An 18,902-nucleotide genomic window follows, 5' to 3' on the forward strand; every position below is an offset into this window, starting at 1 on the left:
GTAAACGGAAAGGGACTCCGCGAAAACGGAAAATGTCGATCGTGAGCGACTCGTCGGATTCCGCCCCGTCTACGTGGACGGCACGCCTGCGTCCACGTCGAGACCCAGCCTAACCCTCGCGAACCTGAGTGCGGACTTGTGTGTGTGATGGATGGATGAGTGTGTCGCGTGATTTTTCTTTATTGTTTTTTTTACGGATACGTGACGGTGCACTTCTCCTTGCAGAATGGATCCCTACCTACAACAGGTGGTAACCCACTGCTGGTTACAAGGGATTCCGCTGCCCGGACCCCTACCAGCAGTGGGTCCATCCACCGCCGCCTACCCACCACCCACCCACCACCACCAAACCTCCACCCCATACCAGCCGGGGTATTCCCTCCCTCCGCCCCGCTATCCTGAGCGGGGTACCCCCTACCCTCCGGCCCACCACCAAGCCCAGGCCTCTGGGTACACCGGACCGCAGCCCGCCGACTGGGAGGCGGAGAATCGCCGTCTGCGGTGGGAGAACGAGATGCTCCGGCAGGGGGCGGGTTACTCCCGCACCCGTACGGGCACTCGTCCTCCCCCGCAGAGGGTGCCTCCGCCACCAGCGGCGGGAATCGGGCCGGCTGTACCCAAGCCGAAGAAAAAGGCACACCGGGGCAGACGGGGTGGCCGGAAGGGCCAGGGAAGGGCCCAGCAAAGGAGGCGGGCGGAGGAGAGGAAGCAGAAGGAGGAAAGGGAGGATGAGGCTCGGCGGCAGCGCATCCGCGCTGCCGTCGAGAGGAGAAGAGAGGAAGAGAGGGAGAAGAGGAAGCAGGAGGAGGCGAGGAAGAGGGAAAAGGAGAGAAAGGAAAGGGAGAGAGCAGAGGAGAAGAAAAGGGAGGAGGAGGCCATGGAGGATGAGCTCCTCCTCAATATTTAGACCGTCCGTGTCCGTGTCTTGTGTTTTTTTTTTATATAGAGTCTTGTTTTTTTTATTTTTGTTTGTTGTTGTATCGAGCCAAATAATTAATTTTTTTTTTATCGTTTATGTAGGCCGAATTTTTTTTGTCATAAAGTATGTGTGAATGTGAAGCGAGCGTTTTTTTTATTGTAGGATTGCGCGCACCAGAAGAAATTAAATCGAACCAGAGACACCCCAGGGTCGACTTCAACCGGGAGGAAGTTGACCAACCCCTACGTTGGTCCTAACGAGGGGGGAGTTGTAACGTTGCGTTCTCGCAACGTTACTATAGCTGCCCTCTAGCGCTTTGCTAATCTCAAGCGCTAGATAGGCGGGTCGCGTACGAACTAGGGAGTTATCAACCGATAAGTATTGATCTAGGATCGATAACTTGTCGGCTCCCTAGTGCCGCGCGATGGGTGTAGCGGGGCAGCGGCGGGACAGGCGCAGGGCCTTACCTGCTCCCGCGGACTGCCCCGACACACGTAGTTTAGATGTCAGAGGTGACACATAGTGCCCGATATAGTTCCCCCAGCCGGTACGAACCACAGGAGTGACAGCCGCTGCCGAACGGAAATTGGGAGGCACGATAAAGTGCAGCGACTGCCACCGCCACGAATCCATACCGGCCAGAGGAAACCTACTGCCCTTCGGGCCAGTGTCAAGGACTAGAAGGAGAGAGAGGGAGAGAGAGAGAGAAGCGAGAGAGAGAAGCGAGAGCGAGAGCGAGAGAAAGAAAGAAGAGAGCCTGCCTATTGTAAGCAGACATTTGGGTGATTATTCGTTTTGTAATAAAGTCCAGTAACGTCCCGGGGTGTGCTAGGGCTTTAGGGCTCGTAGCACCGACCGGTTGTATAGGGAACCGCTGGCCCTGCTCACCTGTCACGGGTAAGCGGGCAACCTAGCGGAGTGGTCATTCCGGCGGACCGGTAACGAACATCTTATTGTGTACAGGCGCGAATTAGTAAAAGTGTTCGCGATTGCATCGATTAGTTGTGAGTGGACCGTTGACGGGAACGTTCCCGTAATTCGTTTCAAGGCCGCGGACTTAGTATAATCCCCGTGTGGACTAGTGACCTGAGAGTCCTCGACGTAAACAATCCGGGTCGTTGTTGTGTTTGTGTACGCGGTAACGGAGTCAGTGCGAATAACCGTCGGGTAACGCGCACGCGCGGGGATAGGGACCCATCCGCGTAACGTCGCGTCGTGGTTAGCCTACGAATCCGCCGGAGGCGCGCGAGTACCGCGCGACTCGGCGGGACCGCCGCGAACGCCAACTAGTGGCTCGAGCGCGGGGCTAACTCCTACGTCATCGGGGCTTCAGCCGCGTTCGCACGACTTAGGCCGCGCCCACATTTAGGACCTCGCGTAACACCGTTATACCACGTGCGAAGGATCGGGTATTGTATTAAGCACCGATTTTATAATAAAGAGAGTTCAATCGAAATTAGCGAGTTAGTGTATTAGCACCCCACCCCCTATATTCGCGTACGAGGGTTAGAACCCCCTCTGTACCAATAAATATTCGGCAATTATTAAATAATTACATCGAAGGCGCCCGGGTCTTATAGGAAGTCGCCTATTGGGACGCGAACGCAAGCGGTGGGGGGAATCACTCCTCCCTCCCCGCCTATACCATCCCTTGGTATAGACAGTAGCGTCACAAGTTTTAAAATGAGAATAGTATTCACCACAATTACCTACTTTTCTGATAACAATAAATATTAACGATATAAAAGTGCAAGATATAATATGGCCCTTTAAACACATTTTTGGCGCGAAACATATCTGTCAAATAAATTTATATTTTTCTTCCGCACTATACTCACTGGAAATGCATGTAACGTCATAAATCTTTCGGACAGAAAACGTCCATATTTATGTGACAATCATAGATCGGTATAAACCATAGAGAAATTAGATGCCACAGTCGCCATTTTGTCACTATATTTTTTCTGATACTTGACGCCCTACCAGATTCATCGCAAACTGTATTACCATCTAAAAACATGTTTGTTTCTCCTTCTTTTGAAACAAGATTCACAATTTCTGATTCCCCTATTACATTTATAAGTTGAGGAACAGCTTCCAAGTGTAGACGCTTTCTTTTTTTTTGTTTCATCAAAATATACAAATGAACTTTCCTCAAAATGATCACTACATACATAAGATGTTTTAAAGTTTACAGTTTTTGGTAACTTTAAAGCATCTACCCAATTTTGTCTTACCAATACATTTTTGGGAAACCTTCATAACCAATAAAATACACATTTAATTTTTTACAAATATGAATATTAAATGCGTAAAAATGAACACCATTATTATTACTCACATGTGGAAACTTCGATCGGACGAAGGAAGTGGTTCTACTCTGCATAAAATGCATTTTTTCATCATAATATTACGAGCAATACGTATGTATCATATCATACGGATTCATACGTTTGTATCGGATACTCCCATCATCCCCGCGCATGCGTAGTGATACCTTGATAGAATAAAGGATAGAAGGGGCCTATGTAGCATCGTTCTCTTTCTATTCCACTCTCGTAGACTACTCGTAGTTGACTCACGTGGTCTATCTGTAGTATGTCTATGGGTTTTGTTCGGACTTACCCTAACAGCAGAAAATAGAACTATGTTATTTTACTATAGCACTAAATCCCTTACATTGGTTTACATTTCTAATCCTTAGTGCTAAAGTAACGCTGTATCGTGACTGGTCGATTCAGTTAATTTAACCAATCATGAGAAGTCTTTTGCATAGCGTTATACATAAGCACTAAAGATTAGAAACGTATTACCATAATTAATAAAAGCATAGATAGTTTAATTTTAATGGTTATTTTAGTTTAATTGCTTCTACTATTTATTATAAATATCATTTTACTCAAATAATCTGGGTCGTTAAGTTTAATCCCTAAGGCCCAAAACTTCCAGCCGGATTAAGTTAATTATTATGTGACGTCAAATGTATTGATTGAGTTCCTTTTAACTTTTCATTCCTTCCAAACTTTTAATAATTTATATACAAATTCAAATACAATAAGTATAACATAACCAATCTACAATATTTAGTAATCTCCACTCTTAAATAACAGGATATTTCAGTAACCTTTGAAGTACATTTTAAAAAAAAGACTCAAGAAAGTACTTGTGTTTTAATAGAAGCTTGGCCTGAATTAAGGAATAAGTAAATAAACAATTAATTTTTATCTATATACATTTTAAACAGATACTTTATTTTAAAAAGATAAGCCTTAATAGTATACTATATGGAATTATTAAATTTACTAAAATATATACATTACCATATGGTAAAGTATGCATAACTCATTAATTATACATATTTTACCATATGATAATGTACATAATTTAGTAAATTCAATAATACCATTGAGTATTTATCTCAATTTTACAGAATTTCATCCAATGAGTCTCATCCTTAAATTATGGCTGAGCAATAGATGACGTTTTTCTGAATATTGGCTTATTCTTACTTTGCCAATCTTTCAATGCTTGCATCTTTGCTTGTTTCTAGTACCAGAATGCTGGAGTGAAAATCCCAATTGTTGATTCAACTCCAATAGTCAGTATGTGTTCGAACCTTCCTCCTTGGATTTTTAATTCAATTGTACCAAATGTATTTAAGTCAAAGCACAAGTATTACTATTTGCTATAATACACTTGCACAGTGACTGTAAAATACTAAACGATAACATCTGAGTAAACCTAAATTCAAATTCATCATTTAAAAATCTCAATTCTTCAAAGTAAATAATATTTTAAAGAAACATGAATCATTCCATTTGTTAATCAACATTTGACTTTTTACCAACATCTGACTTTGCGAAACTTCAGTAACTCCATCAGCTGCTTGGGGTGATACAGGGGCATGACTGGACAAACAATTCGCAAAGCTTTAAATAAACTACAATCAAGCATATAATTAAAGCTGACATTGTCTCGTTTTGCATACCACATTTCTTTTTAGCACCAATTAGTCACATTTATGCTGCTAATTCTTGACAAAGGTATAACCTATCGGACAGATGAAACCCACATCAGTTTAAAGAGAAGAAACGACTAAAAATGTATTTTGCTAATGATTTCAATACCTGAAAGTTTAGCATATGGTTTTCAAATACTTTAACAATTTCTTGCAATTAATATGCTCTTGATAATCACCGATGCACATAAATGTTGAAAGTATACTTCTCCTTGGCACAGTGTTGAAAATGAATCTTACTTCATCCAGTTAGCTCTATCCTCAGCAATGACTCAATCCACATAGTTTCATCCTCAGTATGATATAACTTATCGGACAATTGAAATCCATATCAGTTTAAAGAAAAGAAACAGTTAAACATGTATTTTGTTAATGATTTCAATACCTGGAAGTTTAACATATGAATTTCAATTACCTTAACAATTTCTTGCAATCCTGATAATCACTGATGCACATAAATGTTAAAAGTATACTTCTCCTTGGCACAGTGTTGAAAATATATAAATATTAATCTTACTTCATCCAGTCAACTCTATTCACCCCCAGTATGATAACCTATCGGACAGTTGCAATCCACATCAATTTAAAGAAAAGAAACAGTTAAATATGTATTTTGTTAATGATTTCAATACTTGGAAGTTTAGCATATGGTTTTCAAATACCTTAACAATTTCTTGCAATTTATATATACTTTGGATAATCACCGATGCACATAAATGTTGACAGTATACTTCTTCTTGGCAGTGTTAAAAATATATAAATATTAATCTTATTTCATCCAGTCAGCTCTATCCTCAGCAACTCAATCCACGTAGTTTCATTCTCAGCAATCAAGAGACACGGTGTATATTATATTTTAATCTTTCACTCCACACAGCTCGACCCTTACCAGTAAGAAAATAAACACATCACTATTTAATCTGCAATAAAATCACACAAAGTACCAGAAAATATATTACATTTTAAATCATAAAATTCATTTTTATACTTATCTAATCTGTTGATTCCTTTATGTAATTAAAAATCCTTTTAATGAGTATAACCTCATCAAATTTAAATAAGAACAGCCTAATCATGTTTTTTCATTTATTTATTTCATAATTAGGTTCAAATTGTTTTAAGGTTAATACTGTCAATCTTGCAGCTTAACCTGATTTACCGTAATAAACGAAGTAAAACATATATCTAGGAGATACACACAGACACACTGTTTACGATTGTGTACAACTATATTTACGTTTACGTCTACTGACGTCACTAAGCCTACGTTAAGCAGCCAACTTTAGCCCGAGACATACACTCTGGCTGGAGAAGAAGAAGAAGAAGATTATGAAGGAGAAGAATCTCAATTTTCGATATATATTGTAAGAATTTTAGCGTCCGTTCGAGCCATCATTCCAATATTTACCTATAAGCGTAGTATATAAGGTAAATTAAGTACCGAAAGGTCAAGGTCTGTCGAACTCGAAGTACTCGACTAGAGAGACGGTCAGAGTTTTCGAGCAGTGTGTCGAGGTTATTGCCGGAAGATAGATATGTAAGAGACAACAATAAAAGGCGGTTTTGTCGTCAGTAGAGGAACGGTTTGCTCTCTTTATTGTTTCACCTGGTGATCCAAATAATCCTTAATAGTTTTACAACATCAGAAGTGGGATCAAGATCCAAAAAAGAGCGCGGAAAAGTTCAGCTAGTTTTATGATTGGATATTGGGGTTAAAAAATTTTCAATCATACTCTAGGAGGTTTGGGTCCTTTGGTTACGTTGTGTGATTTGTGAATGTTTTGGATTTTTGGAGGGCACGTAGTGGATCCCCGAAGCGTCTCTCTATTGACAAACAATGTTGCTAATTAAATTATCAGTTACACAATTAAAGCAGTTGGCGCGAATCGCAAATCTTCCGACATCAGGATTAAAAAATGAATTGGTGGCTAGACTCATGAGCGTTTATCCAGAAGGTACGATTATGGAGGACATTATGAATACACGTAGCAATACAGCCACCATCATAGGACCTATGTCATCGGCAAATGAGTCAGGTACTGTAGAGGACGACGCCATAGAACCAGCGAATACTATAGAGGAACGCAGGACTGATCGTGAGATACATTTATTGAAGAAACAACTGGAGTTAGCGGAGAGAGAAGCCGATCTCATGAGGCGCGAGAATGAATTTCTGAGAGGAATGACACGCTCGAATCCTTCTAATCGTCCTAGCATTAATATTAGGGCGGTTGGGGAGCTAGCGAGTGACTTCGACGGGTCAAATGGATCATACCCTATATGGGAAACTCAAATTCGGTTGATTCGTTCGTCCTACCAGCTCGATGACGATAATTTGTTGATACTGATCAGCTCTAAACTCAAAGGTCGTGGCCTATTGTGGTTTCATTCGAAACCAGAGTTTATAACCATGAATATCGACAACTTATTGAGTGAGATGAAGAGAATGTTCGATCATAGAATTAGCAGACTATCGGTCCGTAGAGAATTTGAGGAAAGAGTGTGGAAAACTGAGGAACCATTCAGCGAATATCACAACGACAAAATTATCCTGGCACATAAAGCTTTGATCCCTGAGGAAGAATTAGTAGATTATATGGTAGAAGGGATCCCGGATTTGCACTTATGAAACCAGGCGAGAATGTTGTCGTTTAAATCGCCAAAGTCCTTATTGGACGCTTTTGACAAGGTTACATTAAAACCTGTATGGAAACCAAGGAGTTCACCCCACCCTGTGTCTTCGGAGCAAAAGGCTACAACGAAACCAACTGCCAGCATGGAGAAACCTAGCAGTTTGAGACGTTGCTTTAACTGCTACACCGAGGGCCACTTGGCATCATCATGTCCTAAACCTAAAAGAGTGAGGGGTTCCTGTTTTGCTTGCGGCTCGTTGGAACATCTGTATAGGGATTGCCCAACTAAAGGAGGCGCTATGAAGGCGGACCACCGAACGATGACAGCTCTTGTCGAATCCCCGTGTGGAGAACTGGAAACTGCAGAGGATACGAGGCAGGAAAGACAACCTCTATCAAACACCACTCGAGAGTATTGTATACTTCTTACTGAAGCGAAAGAGACCAATTATTTTGTAGAAGCCTTGGTAGATTCGGGCAGTGCTATAAATATTATGCGAGAATCCGTTTATTTAGAATATTTTGATAACTCGCATTTAGAGAAATCGGGGAATAATATAATGTATGGTGGAGTTAACAAGTCTCCCTTAGTAATTTATGGATTGATTACGCCTGAAATTAGGTTTAAGTTGTTAGACTCGAATAGTTTTAAAATTAGGTTTGCTATTGTACCCGATTCCACCATGACGTACGATTGTATGCTTGGTCAAGGTTGCCAAGTGTAGTACTTTCGGTACTACCGTAGTACCCAAAAGCGACATATCCTATAGCGTAGTACTATTTTGGGTACTACGCTATAGTCGCTGCTGATACTACTGGTCGGCGGAAATACGTCAGAGAGTAGAGACTGTAGAGGGGCTGCAATATAGACAATATGTCAAAATACATAATGCATGGTCCGTGAGCCAAGACAAATGTTAGTATTATTGTATCGTAGTACATGCCACAAGTTATAAAGTAATATAAAGAAATAATGAGTAAGTGACAGTTTTAATCTTACTTGACAGCTGATATACTGATGGTATAAGTGAATAAATAAAGTGAAGAAATTTGTAAAATGTACATAAAAATAATTTTTAAAAGTATATAAAGGACTTAACATTTTAGATAAGTATAACAATAAATTTTATAATATAAAATGTAAGATATAAATATTTTGTGGTACTTTGTGGGATTTTATTTCAGATTAAATTATAGTAATGTGTTTACAATGTCACTGTGCTGAGGATGGAGCTATGCGGATTTTCAAAATTAAAATAAAGGAATAGACTAAACATAATGTGGTTATTGTGTCATCGTTGAGATTCAAACTATGTTAATTGAGACGGATAATAAAATGAACGAGTGAAAAAACTGAGTAAATACAATAATAAATAAAGAAGCTGACAAATTAGATATATAATATAAAATGTAAGATATTTTATAGTACTTTCTGGGATTTTATTTCAGATTAAAATATAGTAATGTGTTTACTATGTCACTACTGAGGATGGAGCTATGTGGATTGAACATTAAAATGAAAGGAATAGATTCACCATATTATGGTTACTGTGTCATCGCTGAGGATCAAACTGTGTTAATTGAGATGAATATTAAAATAAACAAGTCAACACATTGGGTAAATACGATACAAATAAAGAAGCTGGCTGATTACATTTATAATTTAAAATGTAAGATTTTATATAGTACTTTTTGGGATTTTGTTTCAGATTAAATTATAGTGAAGTGTTTACTATGTCAATGCTGAGAATGGAGATATGTGGATTGAACATTAAAACAAAAAGAATAGATTCACCATAATGTTGTTTCTGTGTCATCGCTGAGGATCAAACTGTGATAATTGAGATGAATATTAAAATAAAGAAGCTGACAGATTAGATATATAATATAACATGTAAGATATTTTACAGTACTTTGTGAGATTTTATTTAAAGTTAATATATGTAAAATAAAATTTTTGTTTTCTTTTTACAATTGTATCTATATTAATTACTATATGTTGCAATCTCTTAAAATTAAGCCTCTGCTTTTATTAGCAAACTAATAGTTCCACACGGCAGTGATGCCAGAATCAAGCTTTTAGCAACAAAAATGAAGATAAGCGCTAGCCAGCAGCAGTATAGAAAATTTAAAGGGAAGCGGTACAAACACAACTATGCCTGGAGAGCATAGGTGTGATTTGGACTTCAGGTAACATTGGCTTTAGAAGAAGAGCGACTACCGCTAACCGTGACATTTTTACGTGTCATCCGTGTGAAGTGGTGCTGCGTTTACCTAATAACTCAAAGCAAATAAAAATGCTTTTCCTAAATTGATTTTTAATTTTGATAAAATAGTCAAATGTAGCCATTAATTAATTAGATTTGGTAATAAATACAGAAAATGCGTTTTATTATAACAAATGAGTTGAGGTAAAATAAACTCAATGTTTTTATATTAATCTGTTAACAAATGCATTTTTTTATTTATTATTGAGTCCAATAAATTAATGGTTATTAAAAAAAAAATTCCTTGTAATGAAAAAAAAATGAAAAAATTTTAAACTTCACCAAGACTCGAACACGAGCCCACCGCATGACAAACGGCAACCTTACCGCCTGCGCTACAGCGCTCACTTGATGTAACAAGAGCAAAACAGCCTTTTAAAGACTGACTACAATTCTTTCACTAACTCGTCATAAACGATAAAGAATTAGCTGCAATAATAAATACATTTATCTCCACAGAATTATTGCACTAAATTTATTATGTTTTTAATTTGAAGCATATATTTTACATGAAGATACGATACTTTAAGGGTGTTCATGCAATACTCTAAATACAAAACTATTCATATGCTCGTTTATCATAGTTATTCGACTACATATAACAAATATTATAATATTACTTAATTAATTTATGATAGTTGAGCATATGAATAGTTTTGTATATAGAGTACTGAATGGTTACCCTTAAATTATCATATCTTCATGCAAAATGTATGCTTCAAATTAAAAACAATAAATTTAGTGCAATAATGCTATGTAGATAAATGTATTTATTATTACAGCTAATTCTTGATCATTTATGACGAATTAATAAAAGAATTGTAGTCACTCTTTAAAAAGGCTGTTTTGCTCTTGGTAAATCATGTGAGCCCTGTAGCGCAGGCGGTAAGGTTGCCGTTTCTTATTCGGTGGGCTCGGGTACGAGTCTTGGTGAAGTTTAAAATTTTTTCATTTTTTTTTTCATTACAAAGAATTTTTTTTAATAACCATTAACTTATTGGACTCAATAATAAATGAAAAATGCATTTGTTAACAAATTAATATAAAAACATTGAGTTTATTTTACCTCAACTCATTTGTTATAATAAAACGCATTTTTTGTATTTATTACCAAATCTAATTAATTAATGGCTACATTTGACCATTTTATCAAAATTAAAAATCAATTTAGGAAAAGCATTTTTATTTTATTTATTCACTTATACCATAAGTACATCAGCTGTCAGATAGATCAAAGCTGTCACTACTCCTTATTTCTTTATTACACTTTATTTTTCCGTATAATAAACATTTGTCTTCATTCACGCCGTTCACGGTGACAGGCTGTGAATATAATATATATAATTTTTGATATATTACGTTCTGCATTTAAGATGGCTACTGGCGTATTTCCGCTGGCAGTATACTTTGTGCAGTCTGCATTCCTTATATCAAAATTCACTTACTATAGAGCGTAGTACTATTCAAGATGGCGGACTTGGCAACCTTGTGCTTGGTCGCGAATTTTTGACGAGACCTGAATTGGTGGTTATATTAAGTAAATCTGTTAAGTTGAAGCTTAACGATAGTGCTAGGGTGGTAGATAACGAGGCCGGAAATGAAATTGTGCAAATTGATGCTTTTTACGAGAATAGAACCTTAGACGACTTATCAGAGAATGTGGACGAATCGCTCTCGTATGCTGACCGTAACCGGGTATTAGAATTACTAAGAAATTACGTACATTCCAATGTTGAACTAGCCAAGGTCAATTATGAACTGAAGATAGCCTTACACGAAAACAGTCGTCCATTTTATTTCACGCCTAGAAGGCTTTCCTGGTGCGAGCGAGGGGCAGTTAAGGATATCATTCGGGACTTGTTGAAACGAGGAATCATAAGGCCAAGCAATTCAGACTATTGTAGTCCAATAGTTTTAGTTAAAAGAAAGAATAAAAGCTCGTATCGCTTATGTGTTGACTATCGTCAACTAAACAGATTAACCATTAAAGACAGGTATCCATTCCCTTTAATAGAAGATCAAATTGATCGTTTGGCTGGCACTTCCGTCTTCACAAGTCTTGATTTAAAAGATGGATTCCATCAAATACCTATTGAGGAAAATTCTATTAAATTCACCTCGTTCGTAACCCCGGATGGCCAGTTCGAGTACCTCAAGATGCCTTTTGGCTTAGCTAACGCCCCGGCGACCTTCCAGCGGTTTATTCATCAGATTTTTAAGCCATTATTGGACTCGGGCAAAATATTGATTTACCTGGATGATATTATGATAGCCACATCCACGATAGAAGAAAATCTGACTATTCTGGAAGAAGTCTTGGATCTTTTGGCTAAGTTTAGATTAGAACTAAATTTCGCTAAATGTCAATTTCTAAGGAATAGAATGGAATACTTGGGCTACATTGTTTCAGCAGATGGAATTACTCCTAATGATGCAAATGTCGAGGCAATAAAAAATTTCCCGGAGCCTAAAACGACGCGACAGGTGCAATCATTTTTGGGGCTAACAAGTTACTTCAGGAAATTTGTACCCAACTATGCACTATTAGCGAAACCGCTTCATGATATAACCCGAAAAAACACTAGTTTTTCATTCGGCGAAAGAGAACTAAAATCGTTTGAAATTCTGAGGGATAAAATAATAGGTGCACCGGTTCTATCGTTCTATAATCCAGCAGCGTACACGGAATTACACACCGACGCGAGCTCACACGTCTATGGGGCAATCCTAATGCAGCGCCAAGGAGATAAACAAATGCATCCGGTCATGTTTTTTAGCAGACGGACTACTGACTACGAAAGCCGGTATCACTCCTACGAGTTGGAGGCAATGGCAATAGTGTACGCGGTGGACCGGTTTCGAATCTACTTGCAGGGATTGAACTTTGTAGTGATCACGGACTGCAATGCGGTGAAGCTGGCGTTCAGTAAAAAAGACGTTAACCCTCGCATAAGTAGATGGTGCTTAGCCTTACAAAATTATAATTATACATTAGAACACCGCCCGTGCGAACGCATGCGTCATGTGGACGCTCTGAGTCGAAATGTCCTCGTCGTTGAGCCTTTGTCCTTTGACCAAATCTTAGTTTATAAACAGATACAGGATCCTACCATACAACAGATTCACAAGGAATTAGAAATTAGGGAAGATAGCCGATTTGAATTACGAAACGGTGTTGTTTACAAGAAGTACGATAATGGCTTGCTCTTTTATGTTCCTGATGCGATGGTACGGTCAGTCATACAGACCTGTTACGACGACATCGGTCACGTTGGACTTGAGAAGACAGTGAGATTCATAAGGAGAACTTATTGGTTCCCTGGAATACACGCTAGGGTCAAAGACCACATAAATAACTGTATTAAATGTATTAGCTATAACATACCACCTGGGAAGCCCGAAGGCTCAATGCAAATATACGATAAGGGTTCTAGGCCTTTCGACACCCTTCATGTAGACCATTATGGTCCGTTGGATAAAACAAAAGCAGGATATAGGCATATATTTGTGTTAATAGATGCATTTTCGAAATTCGTCATCCTTTATCCAGTAAAATCGACCGCGGCGAAAGAGGTCGTCACAAGCTTACAAAGTTATTTTTTACACTTCGGCATGAGTAGACGTATCGTATCGGACAGAGGAAGTTACTTCACATCATCAGAAGTAGCTAATTATTTGTCGAGTTTGAAAGTAGAACACGTTAAGACTGCGACTGCTTCGCCACAAAGCAACGGACAGGTAGAGCGAGTGAATAGGTCCTTAAGGGTTGTTCTAGCAAAAATTGTGGTAAATGGCCAGTGGGACGAGGCCCTAGCTAGAGTTCAGTTTGCATTAAACAATACACATCACAGTTCTATTAATTCATCGCCGAGTTTACTTTTGTTCGGGTCTGAGCAGCGCGGATTCGTTGATGAGGAGCTCAGAGATCACTTCCTCGATTTAAATAACTCGCCTAGCGACCGAGAGGAACTCAGATCAATCGCGATTGAGACAAATAGGAAAAGTCAGGAGTATAATAAGAGCAAGTTTGATGAGCTCCATAAGCAAGCTCATGAGTACAAGCAAGGGGACTATGTAATGATAAGGAACGTTCATACAACGTCAGGAGTAGGGCAAAAACTGCTCCCGAAATTTAAAGGTCCCTACGTGATAAGTCGAGTGCTTGACAAAGAACGTTATGTAATTAATGATATAGAAGGATTTCAGCTGAGGCCCCAGCTGTTTTCGGGCATATTCGGCCCAGAGCGTATGCGGCCCTGGATCAAATCGGGTCCCAATTAGTAAATAAGGCTCGCAATGTTTTAACTTTGTAAATAGTTTTAAATATCTTTAAGTATTTTTAAGCGTACCCGTAAATATTGTGTGTGTACTACAAGCAGTTTAAATTACGCAGAAAAAAAAAAGAGAGAGACCTGGCTATGATAGCAGACTAATTATGAATTACATGGTCGAGTCGACCAAAAAGTCAGACTGGCCGAAACTATAAGAATTTTAGCATCCGTTCGAGCCATCATTCCAATATTTACCTATAAGCGTAGTATATAAGGTAAACTAAGTACCGAAAGGTCAAGGTCTGTCGAACTCAAAGTACTCGACTAGAGAGACGGTCAGAGTTTTCGAGCAGTGTGTCGAGGTTATTGCCGGAAGATAGATATGTAAGAGACAACAATAAAAGGCGGTTTTGTCGTCAGTAGAGGAACGGTTTGCTCTCTTTATTGTTTCACCTGGTGATCCAAATAATCCTTAATAGTTTTACAATATATAGCTAACTCAGTATGAGATCTCTGGATTGCATGAACCGTTTTTAATGTTCATGGTCTTAAATGAAAGCTTGTTCCAAATTAGTTTAAGGAAAGCTTTACTTAAATCATGACAATGGATCATTCACGGAAATAAATCGGTTTGAAAATTGAGGCGGCCAAACCTACTGTATAAGTTAACGGTAGTGCTCGGCGGTATAGACATGTCATTATCTACTTTTATATGTACTTGCCGTCGAGACACTACCGTGTCTCTTGATTCCATTCGAACAGGAGGTTCTCCTATTTTAATCCAGGGTTTTATTTTATCGGCCGAAACAATAGTGTTGAGTGGTTTCTGGGATATGTTAAACCCGGGGACATCTACAATGACCCATCGGTTCTTCTTTAATACCGCCTTTATCATATAAGGGCCTTTGAATTTAGGTTTTAAATTCCTGTTGGCACCTGCTTTATGTTGAAGAACCTTAAGTAGCACTAGGTCTCCTACGTTATATTGAAATGGTCTCTTGTGTTTTCTGTCGTACACGGATTTATTGTATGCTTGCAGCTTTGAAGTTACTTCCGCTGCTAAGTTGCGGGATTTTTCTCTTTCTTCTTGGATATCCGACGGGTTTGATGTACATTCCTCTAGGAATTTTGTTAGTTCTTGATCCTTATTTCCTCGCTGTTCGTAACCAAGGAGTAGCTGGCTAGGAGTGGCGTTAATAGCTTTGTTTAGGGTATTATTTATAGTGAATTGGACCTGACCTAAATGTTTTCCCCATTCCGCTGGTGTTTCGGTCACCTTAGCTAAGGTGGTTTTCAGGAAGCGGTTGACTCTTTCCACAGTACCATTTGCCCATGGTGAGGCCACAGCCACCATGGTATGTTTCACCTGGAATTTTTTCATAAATTCGGCGAATTGCTGAGATGAAAAGGCCGTCCCTCTATCGCTAATAAGGCGAGATGGTGGACCAAATATGCAAAAGAGTCGTTCAAGATGCTTTATGACTTCTATAGAACCGGTAGATCTGGTGGGGAACAACCAAGTAAATCGCGTGTAGGAATCCACTACTATTAAAATGTTTATATTTATCCAGGGTTTGTTCAAGAGGTCCAAAATGGTCAACGTGGAGGCTATGTAGGGGCAACGGAATCTTTTCCACCACTTCCATTGTTCCTTCCGGTTTGCCTGATGCCACTGCGTGAGATAAACATTTAACACAGTTATCTATGTATTGCCTTGTCTTAAACTTTAGACTAGGAAACCAGTAATGGTTAGTAATCCCGTGAATAGTTTTGTCAATGCCCACATGACCTGCCTCGTCGTGATATAAATGTAGGATAGAGTTAAGCATATTCTCCGGGACCACGAATAGGTCATTGCCGTGGAACCTGTAAAATAATAATCCGTCGATCAAAGAGAAATTTTTGTCTCCTCGCGTTTCAACCCTTTCAGCAATCTCCTTCAGTTTTGGGTCAGCCAATTGTTTAAACATAATCTCGTCCTCCAGGGTAATTACGTGTATTCCTGTAGCACTTCGACTCAGGAAGTCGACATGAGTCATTTTCCCTCCTGATCTATGGACAAATTCAATTTGATAATTTTGTAAAACCAATGTCCACCGGGCAATACGCGGGTTAATATTAATTTTCTTAACCGCTAGGGCCAAGGCATTGCAGTCAGTTACGACTTTAAAGGGAGTGCCCTGTAGATAATAATGAAAACGTTCGACTGCTTTAACGATTGCCAAGGTCTCCAATTCGAAGCTATGATATTTTTTTTCTGGATCCGTTGTGGTCTTGCTGTAGTACGCAATGGGGGCCATGGCTCCATCAGATTGTTTCTGTAATAATATTGCCCCAAAACCTGAATTGCTTGCATCGGTATGCAATTCAGTCGTTGCTTGCGGATTGTAAATATGCAATACCGGCGGCGTAGTTAGGATTTGTTTCAATTTTTCGAAAGCCTCGCTGCAATCTGCGCCAAAATCAAATGTGGCCTCCTTCCGGGTTAGATCTTGCAACGGTCTGGCTATAGCAGCATATTTTGGGATAAACTTTCGAAAATAGCTGGTTAGGCCCAGGAAACCTCGTAGCTCCCGTACATTTCCAGGCTGTCGGTATTGCGTTATTGCCTCAACGTGTTTCGGATTAATAGTAATGCCTTGGGGGGTAATCAGATATCCTAGGTACTCTATATTCTCTTTTAAAAATAGACATTTTCCTAAATTAAGTTCGAGTCGATATTTTTTCAGCGTAATTAACACTTCTCGAAGTATTCTAAGGTTCTCCTGCACAGTATCGGTCGCGATGAGAATATCATCCATATACAATAAAATCTCTTTTTTAATGATAAAAGGTCTTAAAATGAAATTTAGGCGTTTGGCAAATTCGGCCGGCGCTTCAGAATACCCAAAGGGCATCCTTATAAACTCAAACTGACCTTCTGGCGTGGCAAAAGCGAAATACTTCGAGTCCTTCGGATCAATCAACAGTTGGTGAAAACCGTCTCGCAAGTCTAATTTAGTAAATATTTTTTTTTCATATAGCTGATCGATCTGGTCGTCAATAATAGGGAACGAATATTTTTGCGGATGTATTCGCTGATTTAACGGTCGCAGATCCACACACATTCTTTTAGTGCCGTTTTTCTTGTTTACTAAGACTACGCGCGAGCAATAGGGGGAAATACTCTCTTTGATTATCCCGCGTTCTAAGAGGTCATCAGTAATTGTTTTCAGCTCCTGTTTCTCAGCATAAGAAAAACGTCTCACTTCGTATCGGAACAAGGAAGCATCCTTTAAATGCACTTGGATTTTATACCCATCTTCGACACGTTCTACTTCGGCCTTATCAATTTCTTTCAGTACAGATATTAAACTCTTTCGTACCGTAGAGCTTAGAGTGGCGTCTAGTTTCTCTGCTATTAAGTCATATTTATCATTCTCCTCACATATATCAATCGCAAGGATGGATCCCATCCAACCCGTTTATTTACCTGACAGCGCTAGTACAAAGTGACCGTTAAAATAGGTAAGTTTTAGTTTCGAATCCCGTAGGAAGTCCCGACCCAATAACATATCAAACGAAATGGTGTTATCTTCTATTACAAACAGCGTCACCTTGAACCATGATCCCGGTAAACAGTCAAAACTAATCTCATCATAGATTTTCCCGCAGGTATGGAGTACTGAGCTATTAACTCCTTTTAACCGAATGCCTACATCTATCGGGAATAACCGATTACAACTAAAGTTTTCCTTGTACGCGCGCGCTGATTTGGTGATCAAGCTAACCGGGCTCCCGGTATCCAATAGCGCGCGAATATTAGATTGTTCCTGCTGGGATACTCTCACCAGGACATATGGAGACTGCGTTTCTATTACGAAAACTCCTTCCGCCGGTTCCTCTTGACATTCCGTCTCTTCCTCAGCCGGTTCCTGTATCAGGTGGTTCAGGGTGGCAGCAGGTGCAGTCCTTTTTTTGAGCAAGATGAGCTAAAGTGGCCAGTTGCCCCACAAACGTAACAGGTAGCCTTAATCGATCTGCACTCCTGCACTAGGTGGCCTTTCCGATGGCAATGGGAGCAAACTGTTGCCAATGTAGCTCCCGTTGGAGGATTTGGTCGATCCGAAGAGGCGGTTGTCTTACGAGTATATATCTGATCTTCAGTTAAACGTCTCATGTGCTCAATAAACTCGGGAGTTGTCGCTGATCGATTGTCCAATGCAAATTTCTTAAGCATGGGATCCTTTACCCCATCTGCCAGTAACTCTATTTGCTCCCTTTCTGTCAGAGACAAAACATACATCAATCGAAGCTTATCCTCTGCATAACATACAAACTTTTCCGAATACATTTTCCACACTCGGGCATTTATCCGAGACAGTATGGCCGTTAGTGATTCTTTCCTCCCGAAATAGGTCTCAATTTGCCGTTTAACGTCTTCCCATGACGCTACACTCTGGACTGCTTGACGATTGTACCAACTTAGAGCTCTACCGTCCAACTGGTTCACAGCCGCCATTACTATCACCTCCTTCGATATCTGATATGATCTAGCGACACTGGCCACCCTCTCCAGCCATTTTTCTATATTTTCATCTTCTTCTGCAGAAAACTTTGGGATTAGCTTGGAGACAAACTTTATTTGACCCCAGTTCACGACCATATTAGTAGGGGGATCCCTTGGACAGATACCTCTATCCCCCGATGAAGGTCCAGGTAAACCGCTCTCCCTCATATGACCTGGCAAAGCTTGCAGAACCGCTCTAACAATCTCCTCAAGATCGCCAAGGCTCGCAATCGAAGTAGGGGCGG

The 18,902-nt window shown here is 39.6% G+C and overlaps 1 protein-coding gene across 1 annotated transcript; it reads left to right on the forward strand.

Moving 5' to 3' along the window:
- Positions 1–226: 226 nt before the first annotated feature.
- On the forward strand, positions 227–907 carry LOC136783559 (MAP7 domain-containing protein 1-like). The gene has a single exon (XM_066743815.1). It carries the CDS (start codon positions 227–229, stop codon positions 905–907), a length of 681 nt encoding a protein of 226 aa, XP_066599912.1.
- Positions 908–18,902: the final 17,995 nt, after the last annotated feature.

Source organism: Prorops nasuta, unplaced genomic scaffold (assembly GCF_024137725.1).
Source record: "Prorops nasuta isolate Cenicafe-Biocafe unplaced genomic scaffold, Cenicafe_Pnas_1.2 PNAS00034, whole genome shotgun sequence".
NCBI classification, from domain to species: domain Eukaryota; kingdom Metazoa; phylum Arthropoda; class Insecta; order Hymenoptera; family Bethylidae; genus Prorops; species Prorops nasuta.